The sequence below is a fragment of the Anarrhichthys ocellatus genome, unplaced genomic scaffold (assembly GCF_004355925.1).
Source record: "Anarrhichthys ocellatus isolate YVR2014 unplaced genomic scaffold, GSC_Weel_1.0 scaffold550, whole genome shotgun sequence".
Classification (NCBI taxonomy): domain Eukaryota; kingdom Metazoa; phylum Chordata; class Actinopteri; order Perciformes; family Anarhichadidae; genus Anarrhichthys; species Anarrhichthys ocellatus.
This window is the reverse complement of record NW_022280524.1, coordinates 1-21,749: the sequence shown is the minus strand read 5'-3', so window position 1 is coordinate 21,749 and position 21,749 is coordinate 1. Positions and strand designations below refer to the sequence as shown.

The 21,749-nt window shown below is 42.0% G+C and overlaps 1 protein-coding gene across 1 annotated transcript; it reads left to right on the top strand.

The window, feature by feature from the left end:
* The first annotated feature begins 240 nt into the window (after positions 1-240).
* On the top strand, positions 241-5,919 carry LOC116401596 (cytochrome P450 26A1-like). Its single transcript, XM_031880075.1, has 7 exons — positions 241-1,035; positions 1,398-1,622; positions 2,288-2,569; positions 2,736-2,885; positions 3,023-3,157; positions 3,892-4,038; positions 4,129-5,919. The coding sequence occupies exons 1-7, from the start codon at positions 847-849 to the stop codon at positions 4,459-4,461; spliced, it is 1,461 nt and encodes a 486-aa protein (XP_031735935.1). The 5' UTR covers positions 241-846; the 3' UTR covers positions 4,462-5,919.
* Positions 5,920-21,749: the final 15,830 nt, after the last annotated feature.

Sequence of the window (21,749 nt, the reverse complement as noted above, 5' to 3'; positions counted from 1 at the left end):
GAGAGAGAGAGAGAGAGAGAGAGAGAGAGAGAGAGAGAGAGAGAGATTTATTCAGCACTTCATCGTGAAATCGTCCTATTTTTATACTGATACATCGTGAAGGCAACCGGGGCGGTATGAATGATGACAGCCACGCGGTGAAATCTGTGCAGTGCACACTCATCAAATCATTCAAAGTGTGTGCGTGCGTGCGCGCGCGCGCGTGCGTGTGTGTGCGTGTGTGTGTGCGTGTGCGTGTGTGCGTGTGTGTGTGTATAAAGTGAGCTAAACTAAATGGAAAAGTCTCAGTTGGATGTAGCAGTGAGAGCAATGGGGAGAAGGATTAAGACATTCTTCTTTTCCCATTTGCTGAAGCGGCTAAAACAAGGTGCTGCTTAGAACGCGTTGTGCTCCTGAATGCCGCCCTGCAGGCATCATTACTGATCCCACAAGCGGGCTTAAGCCAAAGGTAATGAGAGTGTAAACTAGCCGCCGTGTTGCCAACAAAGGCGTCTCGGGACGCGCTCCATTGTCTCGGAGGGAATCGTCACCTTTCTCTCTCTCTCTCAGTTGAAACCCGCCGCGGATTGTCTGCGTGCACCAGGAGGTAGGGATTAAGGATGCAGCCCCCGTGGAACAAATGGCGAGGGCGAGTCTGCCAGTGCGGGCCGGAGGCGGGGCCGAGCGACAAGCCCACAATTAAAGATGAACTTTGAGTGAACTAATTTATCTGAGGGAGGAGAAGGTAACGGCAGCCTATAAAAGCGTCGGGCGAGCAGCCCGGAGTCACCGTGACCGACGGACGACTTCACCCGAACCACACCGCGAACTCTCCAGCAAAAAAGGCGCCGCCGAAGCCGCTGCAACATGGCCCTGAACACGCTGCTGGCCACCTTCCTGTGCACCATCGTGCTGCCCATCCTGCTGTTCCTGGTGGCGCTCAAGCTGTGGGAGGTTTACATGATCCGAGGCAGAGATCCGAGCTGCCCGAAGCCGCTGCCCCCCGGATCCATGGGCTTACCTTTCATTGGAGAGACGCTGCAGCTCATCCTCCAGGTAAACGCAAGAACGCGTTCACTGACTGGTAGTCTCACACGTGGATGAGGATTTTCTCCGGGACACTTTGAGGAAATGTGACCAATTTATCTTTCACTTTTTTTTATGGCGTTATCTGTTGTCAAAAACAAACAGCATGTACGATTCTATGTAAATGGAGTAGTTATGATTTAAAAAATAATATGAATAGATAATCTGTGAAATTATCATCGCAGTACTATTGGTTGATTTTAAATATTTTATTTAATTAAAATAAATAATTCATTCAAACGTTTTTTTCTGCATGTGTCCGTGCATACACAGCGCTGGATCCGTGTTGTCTTTGCTCACCATGTTGCGTTGGTTCGTGTCCACCTTTGCAGAGGAGAAGGTTTCTGCGCATGAAGCGGCAGAAGTACGGTTACATCTACCGCACGCACCTCTTCGGCAACCCCACGGTGCGCGTTACCGGAGCGGACAACGTCCGGCAGATTCTGCTGGGGGAGCACCGGCTCGTGTCCGTGCAGTGGCCCGCGTCCGTACGCACCATCTTGGGCTCGGACACGCTGTCCAACGTGCACGGAGCCCAGCACAAGACCAAGAAAAAGGTGAGTTGTGATTTCATTTGAAACCGTCGTCAGTGTCACAGTACAGCCTGGAACTACCGTTCGCTTTGTAAATAACCGTGTTATTGACACGTTGTCCTTTTAAGCAGTTTCATGGCTACTTTAAGTACATCAGTAAGGAGGAGCATATATCCTGAATTATAGGAAGCACAGCAACTAACATCTTTTTATTTTGTTTTATTAATGTAATAATGAATAGGCTAGTCTTATCAATACTGTGTCTGATGATTAATCACTGAACAAATAAGTATGGTCATTTCTGATCATTGAATCCTAAAAACTTTATTATTTTTGAAATAGTGACAGTCAGCGTTGTCCACAAAGTAATGTCTGTGTCTAAATACAAACCAAACGCAGCTGCACTGGAGTTGATGGAGCTGATTTAAATAAATACTTGCAATGAATAGATTAGCATTAACAAAAGTTCAAACCATATTATATGGTTTGAACTTTTGTTAATGCTCCGGCAGATTGTTCCCCTTTGCTCCAAGAGAAATAAACTTTAAGGGCTGGATTACACACCAATGACTTGATAAGGGGTTGTTTGCAGTGCACTGAGGCAACATAATACATTCTACTGTCAGTCAAATAATACCATACGCATGGGCTTCTGCTTCCAAAAATCTAACGCCCCTGCCCTTCTCCAGGCCATCATGCGGGCTTTCTCCACTGAGGCTCTGGAGCTCTACATCCCCATCATCCAGGAGGAGGTGCGGGCCGCGGTAAAGGAGTGGGTGGCCAAGGACTCCTGCGTTCTGGTCTACCCGGAGATGAAGCGGCTGATGTTCCGCATCGCCATGAGGATCCTGCTGGGCTTCGAGCCGGAGCAGATCAAGACCGACGAGCAGCAGCTGGTGGAGGCTTTTGAGGAAATGATCAAGAATCTGTTCTCTCTGCCCATCGACGTGCCCTTCAGCGGACTGTACAGGGTAAGAGACAAACTCATGATCCACTTCCAGCTACGCTACCCTTTTTTCAGTCGTTAAAGTTCATCCTCTTACATTGTGTTTCTCTGCCCTCCATTCATCCTTCCCTCCCTTATTTCCACCTCTCGTCCGTTCATTCACTGCCTCCTCCTGCCTTCCTCTCCTCCAGGGTCTGAAGGCAAGGAACTTCATCCACTCCAAGATAGAGCAGAACATCAAGAAGAAGATGCAGGAGTCGGACAAGGAGTCCAAACACAGAGACGCTCTGCAGCAGCTCATAGACAGCAGCAGGAAGAACGGGGAACCGCTCAGCATGCAGGTAGTGACGCGATCATGTCCCGTTGACATTGTCAAACTACACATCTGAATAAACTAACAAAAGCTTCCTCCACCCTTCTTATAAGCCACTGTTTTAGTTGGGGCCTGAACTAATTGTGTCTAAACTTCTGTTTCCAGGCCATTAAGGAGTCTGCTACAGAGCTGTTGTTTGGGGGCCATGAAACCACAGCCAGCACAGCCACCTCCCTGGTCATGTTCCTGGGCCTGAACCCTGAAGTTGTGGATAGACTGAGGCAGGAACTGATGGATAAGGTAATTACACTGTGCAACTTAAGTTCTATACGTTTTTGTTCCAATGCCTTTTAATGGGGGCTGCTGCGATGAACATTAGACAAAACAGACTATCTGGTGTAACTTTTCATCTCATTCACTGATGATATCATGAAAGAAATGTATTAAAGGTGCTAAACACAAACTTCAGAGCATATCTATTGCTCCGCACGGCTCCCAACATGGTGATGGCTGAGCCGGTGGCTTGCATCCAACAGCACTAACAAGTTTGCAAATGCTCTGAATATTCAGTCGAGGACGTTTAGGCATGAGCATGAAACAACTTCAACATACTTCAACAAATGAAGTTTGCTCAGTTGTCATAGTCACTCACGTGATGATGTCTGAGCTATCTCCAGCACAACGGAACACACTCCAGCTGCTGGTGGAAACCATGAGATGCTGAGTGAACCTCTGGGGGAGAAAGCTAGTGAGAGGACTATGATTGTGCTTAAGCATCTTAGCGATTTGGGTGGAAAAGTGTCTGCGAATACAACTCTACTGTAATATAATTCCTTTATTCAAATGAAACGGTAGGGTTAGTATACCCTATGCTTGCCATAGAGATGGTAATCCACAGTGACGCTTTCTCATTCATTAGTGCAAGGCATGTTGCACCTTGATCAGGAGCCAGGTCTGATGACCAGTGTTTTTTTGAGTTACTGTAGAGCTGGTCCTCGGCTTCTCCTCACATGCAAGTTTGTCTCTGTCTTTAGGAGGAGCAGGGGATGGAACTCCACAGTCTGAACATTGAGGCCTTGGAGCAGTTGAAATACACAGGCTGTGTCATTAAAGAGACTCTGAGGATCAACCCTCCTGTTCCTGGAGGCTTCAGAGTGGCCCTCAAGACCTTTGAACTCAATGTAAGTTAACAAAGATCTCTGTGAAGCGATTGTGTAAATGGCAGATTGAAGCTGTATCTGCTTACTGATCATTTCCCCTCACCAACTCAGGGTTACCAAATTCCCAAAGGCTGGAACGTCATCTACAGCATCTGTGACACCCATGATGTGGCAGAGATCTTCCCCAACAAGGAAGACTTCCAGCCGGAGCGCTTCATGACCAGACCCTCGGCCGACTCTTCCAGGTTCCAGTACATCCCGTTTGGAGGGGGCTCCAGGATGTGTGTGGGGAAAGAGTTTGCAAAGGTTCTGCTGAAGATCTTCCTGGTGGAGGTGGTCACAAAGTGTCACTGGACCCTTTTAAACGGGCTACCCACCATGAAAACGGGACCTACTGTCTATCCCGTGGACAATCTGCCAACCAAGTTTACCAGCTATGTATAAAAATGAAAATGATGATGAGGGGTCGTGTTTCCTAAAAGCAGGGAAGAGTTGAATAGTGAGGTTTCCCAAAGGTCTCATCTATGTTTTGCCTCCAAATCCACGGGGGAACTACAGTAAAAGGAAGTCAATGGGGAGTTTTTGGGAATTTAGAAAGTTCTAAAGCAACCGATCAAAGGCTGCATTTATTCAAGAACAGAAAATACCTTCGTAATTCAGATTTTTTGGACTTGGTCAATGTGGGTTTTTCGACATGGCATATATTGTACATATTGTAGATGACTTAAGAACGTACTTTACAGTTTATATTATGATGTTAATACATTGGATCTGTATACATTTATGTTTGTTTGAACAAACTAAACGAGAGGCACTATACACAGAAATGGAACACTTTAATCAGCTCAGAGGTGTATCCATAGGATTATGTACATATGTAGAGTCTGTTTATATAACTTTTGTATCTTACCCCAACTTATTTAAGTGACTTATGTTATATTGTAAGGGCTTTTTATTTAATAAAACTGTTATGCGGAGAATCTTGTTTTATTTCATTCCAATTAAATTGCAATGTGAGAGTGAGCGGAAAATATGGAGATGAATCTATTGTCCGCGTATCAAGTACAGAGCTGGAGGAAGGTTAGCCTAACTTAGCATAAAGACTGGGAGAGAGCTAGCCTGACTGTCACTGATTAACACTTGTGGTGCAGAGTTAGAACATCTCTGTAGCCTGCCCCTCCCCTAAAGTTTCATTAACTGCTAACATGCCGGAATGTAGCCGACTGGTCTGGTGGCATTATGGGTGATTTAGGCACCAGGAGTTGACAAGGAAGAAGAATGCATGGAATAAAAAAAGGATATCTGGTTCTGTTGCATCATTTTTATTTCAAACTGTCCATTGTGAGTCAGAACAATATCAGGCAGCGCTACATAGGTGGAGTACTTTAAAAAAAAGTCAACAAGACATGCTGGAACTATTTCTTCTCAAACGTGTATCCTCTCACCCAGCACTTCTGTTCCAGCTATAGCGCAGGTAACCAGATATGTTTCTTTTTACCTGTTCACCAAGAATTCCTTTTGAAATCACACATTTTACATCATTTACACTTCTTCTGTATATCGATGAAACAAACAAAGTGCAACATGCTGATTATTGATTTGTATAGGTGTTGGTAGGGTGTGTTTAGTATCTTTTCACTTTGGACAGAGTCAGTCTAGTTTAGCCCTGCTCCCAGTTTTTATGCTAAGCTAGGCTAACTACGTTCTGACTCCAGCTCCAAATGTAACACACAGACATGTGATATATCAATCGTCTCATCTAACTCGGACAAATCTGAGTTAAAGTAAAAAGAATAAGTAGCTTTACTGCAGTACTCGTGTTGATCTGTATGAGGTAAAGAGCAGCTCTCATGGTTATTTGAAAAGGTAAAGTTTGCTGATGGCAGTTAATGTATTTTACTCTGTAGACATAGGGTGGGTGGTCCTGACACACACACGCACATTCCATTATCCTTACAGAATCAATAAGTTGTGCAGAGAAAAGAAAAATAGGAGAGAAATCTGGAATCCATAGAAGGAGGGAAAGCAAAGCAGAGACCTGATGACCCTGGCAGATGAGCAGATAGAGGGTGAAACAGAGTTCATACTGATCAGTTAAGTTTCAGGGCACTGAACCCCTATAGACCTTCAGTGGAACCGTGGAAGTAGGCCAGTAGCATGGGTACATGTTTAGTGCAGGGTCAGAGAATAGATTCCCACATTTAGGACAGCAGACAGTCAATGGATTGCTGTTGAATGCTTATGTTGCAATTTGTCAATGAAAAGCAGTTAACAAGTGTGGATGTGTGTGCTTAAATAGACCACTATGTTGGAAGACTGGGTGTGTAGGTGGCAGAGAGATTCGCTGAGGATAAGATGATCTGGGTGGTGATAAGATTCCGAGGTGGAACGAAGTGTATGGGATTCATTTTGTTAATAAAAATGCAAAGAAACAATAAGTACAGCCCAAAATTGCTATTATTATTCCAAAATATCACAATATCGCAAGTTACTGACCTGCTGCATGTACACACATATTCACAGTAACTGGGCCCAGTTCTTTGTTTGTGTACAACAGAGTTATTCAGATTAGAATGTTGATGATTTGACATGAATCTGGATTTCTTCATTCTTTGAAGCTGGTTATCTCAGCCTGGTGTAAGCCTGTGAGGAGATCATGTGTTCGGTTGTGGGTGAGTGCGTGTGTGTATCTCTGTGTCTGTCTGTGTCACAGCTTACTGCTGGTTCCATCAGCCTAATATCTTTTGTGCTCATTTATAACTGTATGCTCAAGGACCGCTCGTGGTTGCAGATATTAACAATTGAAAAACAACAACTAATAAATCCCTGTTTATATTAACTTCGCCGCCGTCTTTGAGTGAGGTGCAAATCCTTCAGCCTAAACCTGTAAAAGTGTAGTTTATTGACCGTTAGCTGGGCCGTGATCCATACCTTTTACTGTCAACCAAGTACACAAACTCATTTTCAGACACAAATAGCTGGCTTTTCCTGAGATGGATGGAAGAGCATTGATATAATTCTGATTTTAAATGAGAACACGCATGTTACAATAACATGTTCATAATGAAAACTTACCTATAATTTTACATAATGAAGATAAAACAAAGTACAATAGTTTGGGATGCTGTGAGCAAAAACCCATAAATTTAATTACAAGATAATGACTGTTAAAAGTTAAAAGACCTGAACATTGTCCAGGGAATTAGAGCTGTTTTTAAAGAACTTTTAGTATGGTTTCAAATTTCATAACAGGCTCATGATTATCACTTAAAAGTCTCTTGCATGTGATGGGAGAGAACCTCACCTATCATGCACAAACTGGTCTGACCCCATTTATTGGTAATGTTTAACAGTAATGAAATGGTGGAAACATTGCGGAGCAATGTAACCTGGTTTCTCCATGCAACCTGGTTATCCAGAAGTACATGCAAAGGCACGCATCGACAGTGAATGTTCTAAAGTGTAACACTTTTCAAAAGTCTTCACCCAGCTTGTTATATGAGAGCCAGTGTTTCTGCAGGCTAATGGCAGCTTTACTGGCAGATGTGCTTTGGCCTCTTTCACAAGTTGTTTCTCTTTCTGGTGCTCTTCTGATTTACACCCAGCCTCCCTCCACTCCATGGCCACTTCTTAGCATTGTGCTGTTGTCCCTGGCCCTTGTTTATTACTGTGCGACTTGTGATTATTGGATCCACAAATGCTGAACTGTTGTACTTATTGTAAGTCACCGTTGATAAGAGTTTCAGCTTAATGGCCAAATTGTAATAGTAAATTGTAGCTGACACCTTTATGTCCGGCCATCCTATCCCCGCTAGTCCAGCCCTAGAGCGATGTGAATGAACTTCTCTGAACTTTGCCTCCTCTCCTCATTCTAAAGAGCGTCTGCTTCCCTCCATTGTTTTCCATCACCCAGTGGAGACAAAACTTTGCACAGCCAAGGCCATTTTCATCTAAATTTGTGACCATTGTAGTGAATTTACAACACAGCGTTGAAAGAGGTTTGAAACTAGCTTGCTTTCAATTAGATCCTCAGGCCTGAACATGGTCCAGAGTAAATCATTGTAATAGCTACAGAAGTAGTGTTATTGAAGGCAACACTTTTATACACCAAACCACTTTGTTGCCATGAACAGCGCCTGGGAGAGGTGGAGGGTGGAGGCTGGAGGAAGCAAGGACAACCACCATGAAAGGAGAAGAAAATCTGGTCCGCCTCACAAGGTCTGTTTGTTTTCAAGATTTTAAATATCCATGTGCAACCCTGTCTCCTACCAAATTACGTTCCCATACAACTAAACTGCATTCTCACAAAGGTTTCGAGGGAAACTTATTTTCTGCCGGTCATGTGGTTGACGTTGTAAATTGAAACAAAACAGAAACGCAGCAAAACTACCTGGTAATGTTTGTAACACATCATGGTTTGACTTCCTTTTTTTTACGTTAAACACCGTATCCCATCCTACTCTCAGACTATCGGGCTTCTCTGACGACACTTATTTAATCTCTCTGCATTCCCTACAGCGGATGATCTTTTAAATAATTGTCACAGAAGAAAAGCTTTCCCTGACACTTTCTCCTTCATATGTCAAATTTACAGGGGGCTGTTTGCACTCTGATAAGGACCTTAAAATCCAACAAATGGTCAGCAGAAGAAGGAAATAATCTTATCAAATGAAAGTCCCTTGTCTTAATGCTATCATTATGTTGTAATAGCATTATGTGCTTAACCAGCTACTGTGAGGGTGCACTTTAACTTCAATGGCAGTTATTTGGCCTGATGACCAAGCTCGTTTAGAATCAATCGGCTTATAGAGTCTGTGCTGGAGAAGTCAATGTAAGTCAATGGGAGTGTTAAGTCCTCAAACTGCGTTTGCACAGCGTCTGCTGGCCCCTCGGCCCCTGCTGTGGAGTCAGATGAGTGCCCAATAAGAGATGCTAACGGGGTCGTTAGCATGGCTGTTGGTGGCTCACTGTGATTATTCATAATTGAGTGACCGTTGACAAGTTCAGTAGGTCAGAAAGAGTTCAGCACCCTGGGAGAGCGGTGCTTATTACACCAACACTACTCTGATCAAGGTGTACCTACTGCTGTTAGTGGTAAAATGCCTGAAATGTAAGAGGATCATTTACAATTGACTGTAGCTTATCATGTAACCGGCATTGTCAGGATGTGTCCATCCAGGTCTTCCTGTGTCCAAAGGGATCACAGTCACACTAATTCAAGATTTGTTACAATAAGTCTTTATTCATAAAGTTCGGGAAAAATAGTTGGTCACACCGTCTTAGTCTTAGTCTTAGTCTTAGTCTCCCTCTTTGTCTCTCAAAAGCTTCCTCTTTCTCCCATATGTGTAGCAAACTAGGGAATAGATTCAAGAGGATGATTTAAAATAGATGAGATGAACATCGGCTACTTTGACTGAAAGTCTGACATTAGCATTACATTGCTGTGGTTTGAAAGCAACAGTACGGCATTTCAACAACACAGCCACCTCGTTAAGGGCACAGCATGGTCTCTGTGCTGGCTGTACCCAATATCACATTTATTTTTACATTCAAGGAAAGATCAAGGTTTTCCAATGAAGTTTTGAATATCTGCCGTCATCACCCTAAAAACATGCAAACAAAATTCTTTCAAAAATATATAGTATGCCATAAAAGGTGATAGAAAATAGCCATTGTGTAAATGACCAGTATTCTATGCCACATACGTGTCAAACAACATAGTATACAGTCACAGAATATGTTGTTCAACACGAAATAGATCTTATTGAAGAGCAGTGACTTTGTTCTGATAGTCTTTGTTGTTGTTTTTTTGTCTTTACACTCAGACCTGTCCAATACGCACAATTTGCACACAACTGGCACAGCAACAGTACCTTCACTTATTATTTATGTTTACCAACATGGCATGTTCTCCTTTAATATGGTGCAAAGCTGTTCCAGTAATCACAATGCTATAAGGAAATGGGTCACAGACCAAACTTGGGTTGATTTGACCTGTGTTGGCTACAATGTTGGTTCTGCTAGTGTATGCTGACGTGGTCTTGTTCACTATTGTTATGTATGATTTTGATCCATATCTGAGATTCATTTGTATTCACAGTCATATCATTATTTATACATGTGATAGATGTGTACAACATGATTGTGCAGTACAATGTTGAGGATATACATGTATTACCAAAGGAGACCAGACGGATCAAAAGACCTTCAGAGGGTTTCAAAAGCAACATGAAGTGTCTGAGTATGGAGTCAGTCTGAGATGTAGAAAGAGACATGGATCCTTCACAGAACAATCAACTAAATGCGTTTATGTTTTGTGTTAAATATTGGGCAGTTTGTTATTAGTAACTCAGCTGTTTTGACAGTGACTTCGGTAACTTTGCACTGAATTTTGAGGAAAAGTTTCTCAACATGAAAAAACTATTTGTCATGATCAGGGTTTTAGTCATTTCTTTATGAATCTGCATCTCATTACTCTGACAACCTACAGTGCTTTAAGAAAGATCAGACTTAGCTCTCAACATTCATTGTTTTATGACATTAATTGTACCATACAGACATTACAGGCATCTGTATATGTGTTGAATCAGCATATCTTCCTCTGCACACACCACTGCATCCCTATAATGAGTAGCTGCCAGTAGTACACACACTGCTGCTTTAACTCCAGTTAGCCATTTGAATTTAAAGTCAAGACGTACCATATCATAACAAGGCCAGATTGAGGTTCTCTGTTGAGTCGAACTCGAAGACAACCCCACCTAGAGGTCGGCCGAGGGATGGAGCGTCAGTGTGGATGACAAACCCACGAGGAGAGAAGCAAACCCTGCAGTACTCCCCACTGGCATCTGTGTCCATTTCAATCTGCAGAAGAGCTTTGGTCCCTTGTTTAACCCACTATTTATTCTATGTAATGTTTATATGTTCTATTTAAAGTGATGCTGTTGATGTTCACTACAACCAAAAAGTCTTATCAGGGAACATTAAGCTACTTCAAGTCAATTAGTAAATAACAAAGCATATCTTCATTTCTAGAGCTTTTGTTACAACGTTTTTATACTGACAAAGTCTTCAACTGTTATGAATGCATTCAATTAATCAAATTAAAAAATTTAAAAAAAATTATTTTCATACTATGACGAACAAGAACTCATAAACAACAGAACAGGAACAAAACACACAACAGTGAAGTCTGCGCATGCACAACAAGAGCAAACCAGCCGTTTGAGGGGACTAGCTACCGTGTGCTGTTTACAGGAAGGTTAAGGTTGATTTATCTCTGCTAACAGGTCTGTAATCAAGTCCCCAGGAACATGGTAACCCTAACAAACACGCTGTCCCATCCTACTCTCAGACTATTGGGCTTGTCTGACATTCTCATGGACGTGTACGACAACGCCTTCACACACACTACACCTGTGTCTCTTTGTGAAGGATGTGCCATTGTCATGATACGGCATCAAACAGGAAACTGGTACGGTCAACGCTACAGTTATGCACAACGCTTGCATGACGTTAACATAGATGCTCCATCTCTGATTTATTTCTATTAAATGATATTTTAATCTATTATATTATACAGTATGTATCGTTGTTATCGGGTTCCGAGATTGCACTTTTATGGAATTACCATTATAAGCATCATGGCTTTTATTATGATATATTTACTTTGACTTCTGTGTCGCCTGTCTGCCTTTAGTCATTGTTCAATTTAAAGGGAAAAATGGCCAAAAATGATTTGCAGAAACCAAAATTGGACCTTGTTTTTGAAATTGGGTTCTTCCTCATTTTTCGTTTTTGATTCTGACATCAAAAGAGCAAACAAAATACTTGGAGCAATTACGTAGAAATAATGGAATTATGATTCAAATATAAATAAACTTTTAACAAAACACCTTCCAGCCAGTAAATGGGTTTACATTGATCCCAAATTGTGGTTAAAGCAGGAACGTTGGAAATTCTGTCACATTTATCTTTAAATGTATAAAGTGTGATTTTTACAGCTTCTAGAGAGCAGGACAGTTATATTGATACATTTGCATCCTGAGAAGTGCTGCATCAGAGTGCCATATCCAGTCTGCGTTAACATGTGTAAAATAATGTGCAAATGAGACCAAGCTGCTACAAAATAACGTAAAACATCTCTGCACTCATCAGTATAACCACAGCTAACAGTTAGCTGCTACAGCTGACCTCCTGTTCACAGCTGAACGTAAAACATCTGACAGCTACAGAGCAAACTCCATCATCCTCCTGTTTTAAATAGGAGACAGAAAGAGATCAGGGAAATGAAAACGTGTCAAAAAGTGCCATCTCAAGTATGAACACACTTCTCTTAATAGTCCCAGCCAAAATAGGAAACTGAAGAAACTAGGCAACTAAAGGACAAACCGATCCACATGTTTGTGTAAGCGCTTGTGTGTTGCTTTTCATTTTGTTCAATGGGTCAATCTTTAAAAACACTGGATCCTATATTTCCCATAATGCAACCAACAGCATCTTTCCATTACTCTTCCGCCCACGTGTTCCAAACTCCACACCTCCGGTTTGTAATTCAGGCTTTCTGTTCGACATTTGTCCTCTCCAATCTTAAGTGACTCTCAATCTGATGACATCATCATCTTTCAGATGAGGAAGTGTCTCATGAACCACAGAGGACATTTTACAGCTACTTAAATGGGATGTGTTGTGTCCCCATAATGAGCAAACCGATGGTGGAGTGGGCCTTTAAATGCAGTGCTCTTTAAGCCAGCCCTTGTATTTTGTAAATCTTTGTATGTCACATTTGCAATGTGACACATTTGCACATTTTGAGTCTTTTCCTGGTTGTATGTGTCTCTTTGAGTGACAATTTGTAGGTGAAGGCCAGGGGGGCCCCTGACACTTCTGGCCCCTGGGCTTGTGCCTGTTCAGTGATCCATCCATCATCACATAATGGAATTAATGAACTCAAATCTTGGTATGGTCCTTTAAACCATGGCAGCTGGTTGGTGTCAGCAAGCTGCTGCTGAGAGATCACAACTACCCGCTTCTGTCATTCAAAAACATGTTCTCATTTATCCTCTTATCGCAGAAATATAGTGCAACAATCACTAGCTCTGATGTCATGAGTTGGTATTCAGCCAGCCAACAGCCAGCAATAAAAGTTAGTACACTCTATAAAAGACCCATAAGTCAGGTGTCACTACAGGTATGTGAACTGTGAACACAGATAACAAGGGCGTGTGTTCTTGGTCCTGTTAGATGAGCAGCAGTACACTGCTTCCTTCAACTGAATCTTTGTAGAAGTGCCTTTATCTATATCGCCTTGAGAAACGCCATATTTCACAGGATGGAAAGGACATGCACTAGATTCAATGACCCTACCCTACCATAACATAAGTAGCACTTGAATTAAACAGTTATTGTAGAAATTACTTAAATAAGCATCTGATAAATACAAGCATCCAACGAGGAGGCTGATGAAGGCTGTGTGGTACGACAAATGCTCCAATGCAAATGCTCATCTGCATTTCAGCCCTCACTGTTTCATCACTCTTTAAATGCTGTTTGAATTTTTTCCCCTTCGTGCGATCAGAGTCACAATGTGGTTTATTGCCAGGTAGGTTTTCACGTACAAGGAATTTGCTTTGGTGTATTAGTACATAACATAAACATAATAAGAGAAAGTTAAATTAAAAATAAACAAACATCAAGGAACATAAATATATAATACAAAATTACAATCAAATATAAAAAATACTATAAAGGATGTACAATACATCTGAATTAAAATTAAAGCTGTACAGAAGAAAATCATTTTGAAAATATGAAAATAAATACTCAGTATCTACTCAGTATGTACAGTATCTGTATTCAAAAGAAAGAGCTGTGCAGCTTTTATAAGTGGCAGTTTAGTGCAGAAATTGTCCAAGGAATGTACAAATTCTCACAATGTGAAAACGAGTCCAGTGATATAAATGATGAATGGTAAATGGAACGTACTTGTGTAGCGCCTTTCTAGTCTGACCACTCAAAGCACTTTTACACTACATGTCATCATTCACCCATTCATACACTGATGACAGGGACTACCATGCAAGGTGCCACCTGCCCATCAGGACTATCTAACATTCACACTCATTCACACACCGTAGGCACGGCCCTCAGGACATGAACTAGTCAGAGATCAAACCATCGGTCTTCTGGACCCGCTCTATCCGCTCTACCACTTAGCCACAGTCAGTCCCAAAGATGTGTTAATGTAATGCATATAAACAGATGGGAAGACGTTAATGTAATGTGTAGTGTCAATGGGAGGGGAAAGGAGTCCAGTGGGGGTCCCAGGACTTGTTGATAATGACAGACCCTGGAGAGGAGACAAAACACACCATACTTGCTAACACACATCAAAATGGTGAATCTATATAAAATGCATTTTGTGCAATAAAGTTATGCAAATAAAAGTATCTCATTAGAGAGAAAGTGCATGTAAATCTATGTGATATGCCAAAACACAAGAGTTCTAATAATTAGAATGTGAACATTGAAAAGAACAGAATATCTTTTTCCATTGTGGTATATCGTCTTGGTACATGATAAGGAAAAGCTAAGGAAAACCCTTACATGAGATTATTCTGTCTATTTTGATGGCGCTGTCATGGTTTGTACAGAGTAGGCTGACATGTTTAAGCCACATTGTCCCAGTGGCGGGCCGTGCATTGTATACCTGGGCCTTCAGTGCTGTCCTACTACAGGTGAATCACCTCCTAATAACCTCATTATGATGCATCAATCCAGCAAACCTGCAGCGGATCCACGCATTCCACCACACGAGAGCCATTCAAATATTATTCATAAAAACGACACGATAGACAAATGAACAGTACTATGTAAAAAAACAAACGCAGTTTGTCACTTACTGAAACTTAAAGAGTTTAATCCACGTACATCGTTTTAGTTCCAGTAAGAAGTCCTTCTCCATTCATGGACGCCAGTGATGACAGTCGAGCCTCCCCAGCTGTATTTCGCCGGTCTGCTGCGGCAGGTTCGCAGCGGGGCCGGGATCCCGCCCCCGCCGGGGCGCCCGCCGGCCGGCGCAAACCCTAAAGATGTTATCATTTCTTCCATATCTTTCAATTCGAACTCTTACTCCTCCAACTAAGCTCTGCTGGCAAGTTAAGTTTCAGTTCACAATAGTCACGTGCTCGCCCACTGACCAATCACAGCGCACGCTGCACCTCACTGCAGAGCTGCACGTTAAAACTGAGCTGCACGTTAATGCTGACGTACTTGTAGGCCAGCTAGCAGGCTCTGACACGTCAAAGAATACACCCAACATGTCAAACTAAAGGTCTGATTGGTTGAACACTATGACAATCAACAATATCGTCCCCATTCACTTAAACTGCACATGGATGCACTTGTGAGTCTGCAGGCCTCTGCCTCTGTTCTTACCTAGAGACACAGAGGTGAGATCTGATTGGATAAAAGCTCTACTTAAAACAAGCTGCTCGAAGCAGAGCAACTGAGGAAGACAGGAGCTGTGCAATGAGAACATAAGATAATGGGGAAATATTTATATAAATTATAATACATGTAGTGTATTTAAAAATTATTAAATTATAAAATAGATTTTCTTTTTTTTCTTTTTTTTTTTTCTTTTTTAAACATATATAGCTTTGTGATTCTGTTTAGGCCAGCAGAGAAGGCCTTGCAGGCCCTGACGGACCACCACTACATTGTCCTGAGAGCTCAGTGGAACAAGAACAATTGTTTTGGTTGCGGACGGGGAAATCCTCTCCGTTTCACTGCTGTCAAAGTCCACAGGGATTACAGTGTGCAGATTTTCCTGGCTGCCTATTGCCCTCAAACATACTTTACCAAGTTCAAAAGTTCAGCACAGCTCTGAACTCTGTCAGGGACTGTGGAGGCAGGCCGTCCATTCTTCTGAGTGAGTCTGTACTTCCAATAACAGCTATTCCCAATAAGGTTCAGGGAATACTTAGAATAGCAGGGGAGTTACAATTTAAGGTCAATGTGAGGGTGACACTAATGACTTAGCAAGGAGGTCAGCCAGGAGTCAGCGATAACGCGCACACACACATACACACACACACACACACACACACACACACACACACACACACACACAGTGGTGCAGTGGTAGCCAGTTACTTCTACTTAATGAATACTCAGTGTAAAGTTATTGGCACTTTACTGTAACATGCGTAACTCTCACTATATTTTACCTTGAATTGATAATCAATATACTAATATAATCCTCTGTAATTAGTTAGTAATTCACTGTTCAAGGTTTGTTTATTGTAATTTTACAACACAGGGGGGCACAACTAAAGCTACATCCACACTAATACCATCTCCGTCCACCCTAAACATACGTGTTTTCAAATGGAAACGGAGTAGTGTGGAAATTGCCTAAATGCAAGACGTGGTCCCTTTATGGTACACAAGAAAGAAATATCACTGATGCTCAGTAGATGGGAACCAATGATGTTTTGGGTGCTTTTAATCACCCGCTGTAGAGCCCTCCTTTTTCTGGGCCGTGAACATTCCACGCCAGTTTGTAACCTTTCCAGTCAGGATGCTTTCTAGTGCTGGAGAACCAGTTTCTCAAAGCACTTCATCAGAATGGGGGTGAGTGCCACAGGGCGGGAGTCATTTAGACTGGACACTGCAGACTATTTAGGCACAGGAACGATGGTGGCTGTGACAGTCACAGGAACACTCTCCTGTGACAGCGATGTGTTGGAAATGTCAGTGACATCAGTTAACCGGTTGGCACATGTTCTTAGTACACGACCAGGGATGTTATCTTCGCTCACATTCACACTCCTCAGGTGTTTCTTACACTTGCTGTGGATACTGACAGTGGTCCATCTGGAGTCCTCATGCAGACGTGACGGCTGACTCTTTGTTGAGGAGATAATAAAAGGTGTTAAGCTCATATGGCAACGTGGCCTCACATACAGTTGGAGCACTCCTGCTTTTGTGACCCGTGGTATTGTCGATCGTCTGCCACATGTCTTTGGTTCTGTTGGTGTTGAGATCTCTCTTGATGTGCCTCCTTGAAGCCAGCTCTTGGTAGTGCCCTCACTTCTCCATTCATCCACACTTTGTGGTTGGGGAATGCTTTTATTGTCTTTATGATCATTATCATCAACACATTTGCTGTGTGATGTCACGGTTGATGTATAGTCCTCTAGAGTGATGTGATTCTCCTGGTGGCATTCCTGAAGATGTTTCCTAAACACCATATTGGTGTCAATTGGCTGTACTGATTTTAGAATTACAGCTGATGGGCGCAGTGACGATATAACAACCAAATAAATAACTAACACAACGAGTGATGTCACAGGTCCTTTGAGTGTGATTAGGTATTTAATCCAGGTAGAATAATACACATCTTCCTACTTCTATTTTTATGAGAACCTTCGCGTGTGAGAACCATCGATTGTGTTGATGCCTGACTTGTACCTTTACACTCCCACTTAAGGATTCGTCACAGGCCGTCATTAAGTGCAGAATGTCTGAAAAACAGAATAAGCACTGCAGTCATTTACAGTGTGTCAGCTACCTTATCTAAAGACCTGCTTCTACCAGTGGTTCATTTAACATGGATAACGGACTACAGGGCATTGCTGACCTTGTTGTCTATACTAGCAGCTGTTGTGCAGTTGAATTCTGCATTTTATAATTGTACTACTGCTGACATGAGGAGGAAGCAGCTGTTATTGGAGCGATTAGCGAACCGCGTGTCCAGCAGCGTTATCAGCCCTACGGAGCGGACGTCTGAAGTCCGGGTTTGCTGCTTTGAGGAGGACGATGGACACAAAACCAAGGACTTTCCTTTTCTTATTAATGCTTATTTTGTTCTGCACAACTATTGTGAAGTCCACAGAAAGTCTGTAAACAAACAAAAACATAAATGCTCTCCAGCATCTCGCTCTGCTGGGACTTCAGCAACCAGCAGAGCGAGAGTGTGAAAACAGACAACAACAACGAGGGAGAGACATGTGTTGACCACATTTATTGACCTATCATCTGGTAAAACTTTTAGTTGTAAGTGTTCATTTTAAAGTACATTTAATGTGTCTGTGTGTTGTATATAGAGGAAGATCTTAAGTATCAAGCTCTATTTTTTATTATTTCTTTCATTTTTTGTAACTAAGCAACCAATCTACTTCCTGTTTACACCGGGTTAGGGTTAGGGTTAGGGTTATGCCCAGTGTACGTGAATAATCATGTGATATTCAATTTCAGGAGTGCTAGTATGGAGAGAAATCATTTCAAAAACGATGTTAAAACGCAACGATGTGGGCTGAGATTGTTGTACAGAAACGTATAAGTGTTGATGCAGCCTAAGTTTCTTACTCAAATTGTAAAAGGTTAAAAGGTTATATGCACAGAATAATGTAAAATAATTCTGTGAAAAGCCTCTAGCAGATGTGGGGGGAGTAGTGCTTTGCAGGTTTAAAGTAAAGCAGTTAAGCTCTAACAGATACTTTTATGTAAAAGTTCCACAGTGGCACCATGTGAGCATTCTTGCTCTGTGGTTTAAAATGTAAGTACGGCTGAACAGGGTTTTGAATACAGGAAAGGGTGAGGAGGTCACGACGGTCACGCCACAGAACTTTTACAAGGATTCCCCACTTTCATGAGCCCAGGAGCAACCAAACATCTAAAAGACAATAAAAAAGGAAATAAAGGACACACTCGTTCTCTAGAGCTGTTAACGTCTCCTCAAGGTAATTTACATCCAAATGCTCCCCTCGTAAACACTGATAGACCAGCATAGACTCTCCATGCGGAGGACACACGCACACACACGATTAGCAAATCCTACAGTTTATTTTTACAGTACATATTATTTATTAAGTACAATCCTTTTACTGAACTCTACTCTAAAAACATGCTGTGAACATTTCTAATTGTACACACACTGAGAAACGTACACGCCTCAGATCATGTGATGGTGTGGCAGGAGGCCACGCGGAGACCAAAGGATATAACAGGTATATGTCACATTTCAGACATCGTCAGTCCTTTGATGAGGAAGAAAGAAAGAAAAAAGGCCGTTGTCTGTAAGCAGACCCCAATACAACTGTTTCACCAACCAGGAAACACACACACAGACACACACACACACACACACACAGTGCTCTGGGTCTTTAGAGGTAGTCAGTTCGCAGTGCCTAAAACTGCTGAAGGATGCTAAATTAAATCAGTATTATGACCTTATTTTTTAATGATTGAGATCAAATTAGAAATATTCCTAGGATTTTGTTTTCTTTTTTAAATATCTTGCTTTGGTTGTAGTTCTGTTCAAATACAAGTATGTATGTTTGTAAGAAAATATGATTTAGAACAGAAAATTAAATCTGTCAACATAATCAAATGGCTTTCCCTCTATGTCTGAGGGGCTTCATCTTACCTCCAAATCTCTCCTGTGATACAGAAGTATGCATGAGTTTAGAAAAGTTTAAAGCTTCCATATATGACGTCATGGAGCATCAGGGCGGTTAGGATTATTTCTGGCTCCCCGTGTACAAAAAGACCTCCATGGTAATTGGTTGTTGTTGTGTTTATTATCTGGTTCTATTGGCTCAAGTTTCAACCTTTGACCTACAACATTTGAAGGTAACTTCTTTGATGTATATATATAATCTATTTTTAAAATTATATATATATAATTATATTTATATTGAGACAGATAATCTAAACCGCCACGCCTTAAATTCGTTGCTAGTGGGTCAAAAGGAAACAATATGATTTGGTAGAAAATAAAATGTAAAAAAAAAAAAGAATCACACCTTACACATCAAGCACGTAGGCTCCCCAAATTGTTGCGGCGCTTGGTCGTGCACCTCTGCATTTTTGTAATTAGGGCTTTTTTAGACGTGATTGTCCCACAAAGTTCACTGATAAAAGCATAATTAACATATCTGAGTCTTCTACAAAGATATCAATTCTTTTTAAAATGCGCTAGGAACAGGAGGTCTTAAAAATCTATATCTGAGCTAATATTTTGCAGCCAAATCAAATTGTTGACAGGATATTCAACCCTTGTTTCATAATGCATGTAATACTTGACTCTTTTCTTTACAGGGCTTGAATAAAGGTGATAAAGTAGACCATGCTTGAATGTGTCTACCAGATTTCTTGGCGATCCTTTAAATCGTGGTTAAGATATTTCAGTCTGGACCAAAGTGATGGACCAACCCAAAGACAGACATTGCCATCCCCCTCTACCCTAATAAACCACAAATAACTCCTCATAGTCCAACACGTACCTGTTCTTAATCAATTCAGAGAGGGACATTTTCACAACTTCTGGACAGTAACTAGAATCCTCTCTGCCTCTGTTAACTTCAACCCCTCCAGTGAACCTTGTGAGTACCAGCACAGAGAGAACATTTGTTCACAACAAAGTAGTCACTTTTGTGGGAGGGAACGTGTTCAGGGGGGATGTAAAGGTAAACATCAAGTGACCCTCACGCATGAAACAAAGGTTAAAAGGGAGGCAGGTAGGGAGAGAGAGAGAGACGAGTGGGCGGGACACAAAGTACCACGTCTGGAATGCATTTAGAGGTTCAGGCACTCTTCTCAAAGTGATGAACTGAGCTACATGTACTGAGGGTGTAAGGGCAGGCTGGGGACAGGCAGAGAGCTTGAAGATGGAAAACAAGTCTTGTGAAAGCTTGCAGTTAAACCAAGGTGCACCAGCTGCATGAATAGACAGATAATGTAAGGAGGAAGAAAGTAGAATTAGGCCTAGAAGTTTTCTTTTTTCAGAACTGGTTTTACGAGGAAGTCTTGTTGCTATTATTTGATACGGTCATTAATTACACAAGAAATTAAGGGCGTACTGCAAAAAAACACAAAAAAACACAAAAAACCACAAGGGAACAGAGCACGGCTGACGAGACTAATACAACACAGGTGATCCAAAGACAAAGGAGGGAAAACCTCAAAGACAGGAAGTCAAACAAACACAGGACACAAGAGGCAGGGAAAATAAAAAAGGTGACAAACTAAAGAAGAAACAAGAGAATGACACTGGGAGTGGGGTGACTGGGACCGGTGGAGTAGTCTGAAGTGTTAGGAGGGACAGAGAGGCAGACTGGACAAGAACAAGCACCAACGATGAGTCTGGTCAACTAGAAATAAAAAATAAAAAATACTGAACACATTCATTCCGTAGAGTACAAGTCTCGCTGGGCACTGACGTGCTTAGAGCTGTCCACTTGTGATCAGATCACCCAACACACTGAACAGATCCCAACAGTTAGCAGCTAGCTTACAGGGAACATGAGAAGAGAGCAACCAAGTGATCCAAACCAGTAGCTGGAGACACGTTCTGATGTCAGGTGTGAACGGATTTACACTTTACAATCTGGAGACACCTTGATACAGGATAGCGGGTCTGAGCAGGGCTCTAGTTTGGCAAGTTTCCTGCACACACACACACACACACACACACACACACGGTCACATATACACGCAAAACCACCCACCCACACCAGCATCCACAAATGCACATTTGTGTGAACAGATTTATCATCCAGTTTCACTTTCTGTTGGCTCTCATGATCAATCATAGTCCCAGTGTTTGCTCTGTAACTGGCCATCTTTCATTGTCACCTTCAAAGGATTATCTTGTCTTCATTGTAGAGTAGTGTAGGATGTGTGTGTGTGTGTGTGTGTGTGTGTGTGTGTGTGTGTGTGTGTGT

What these genes read in the sequence shown, in the direction of transcription:
- LOC116401596 (XM_031880075.1), top strand. Translation starts at nt 847, where the DNA reads ATGGCCCTGAACACGCTGCTGGCCACCTTCCTGTGCACCATCGTGCTG. An exon ending in CGCTGCAGCTCATCCTCCAG is followed by an intron (nt 1,036 to 1,397) that starts GTAAACGCAAGA and finishes CCACCTTTGCAG; the next exon opens with AGGAGAAGGTTTCTGCGCAT. An exon ending in GGCAGGAACTGATGGATAAG is followed by an intron (nt 3,158 to 3,891) that starts GTAATTACACTG and finishes CTCTGTCTTTAG; the next exon opens with GAGGAGCAGGGGATGGAACT.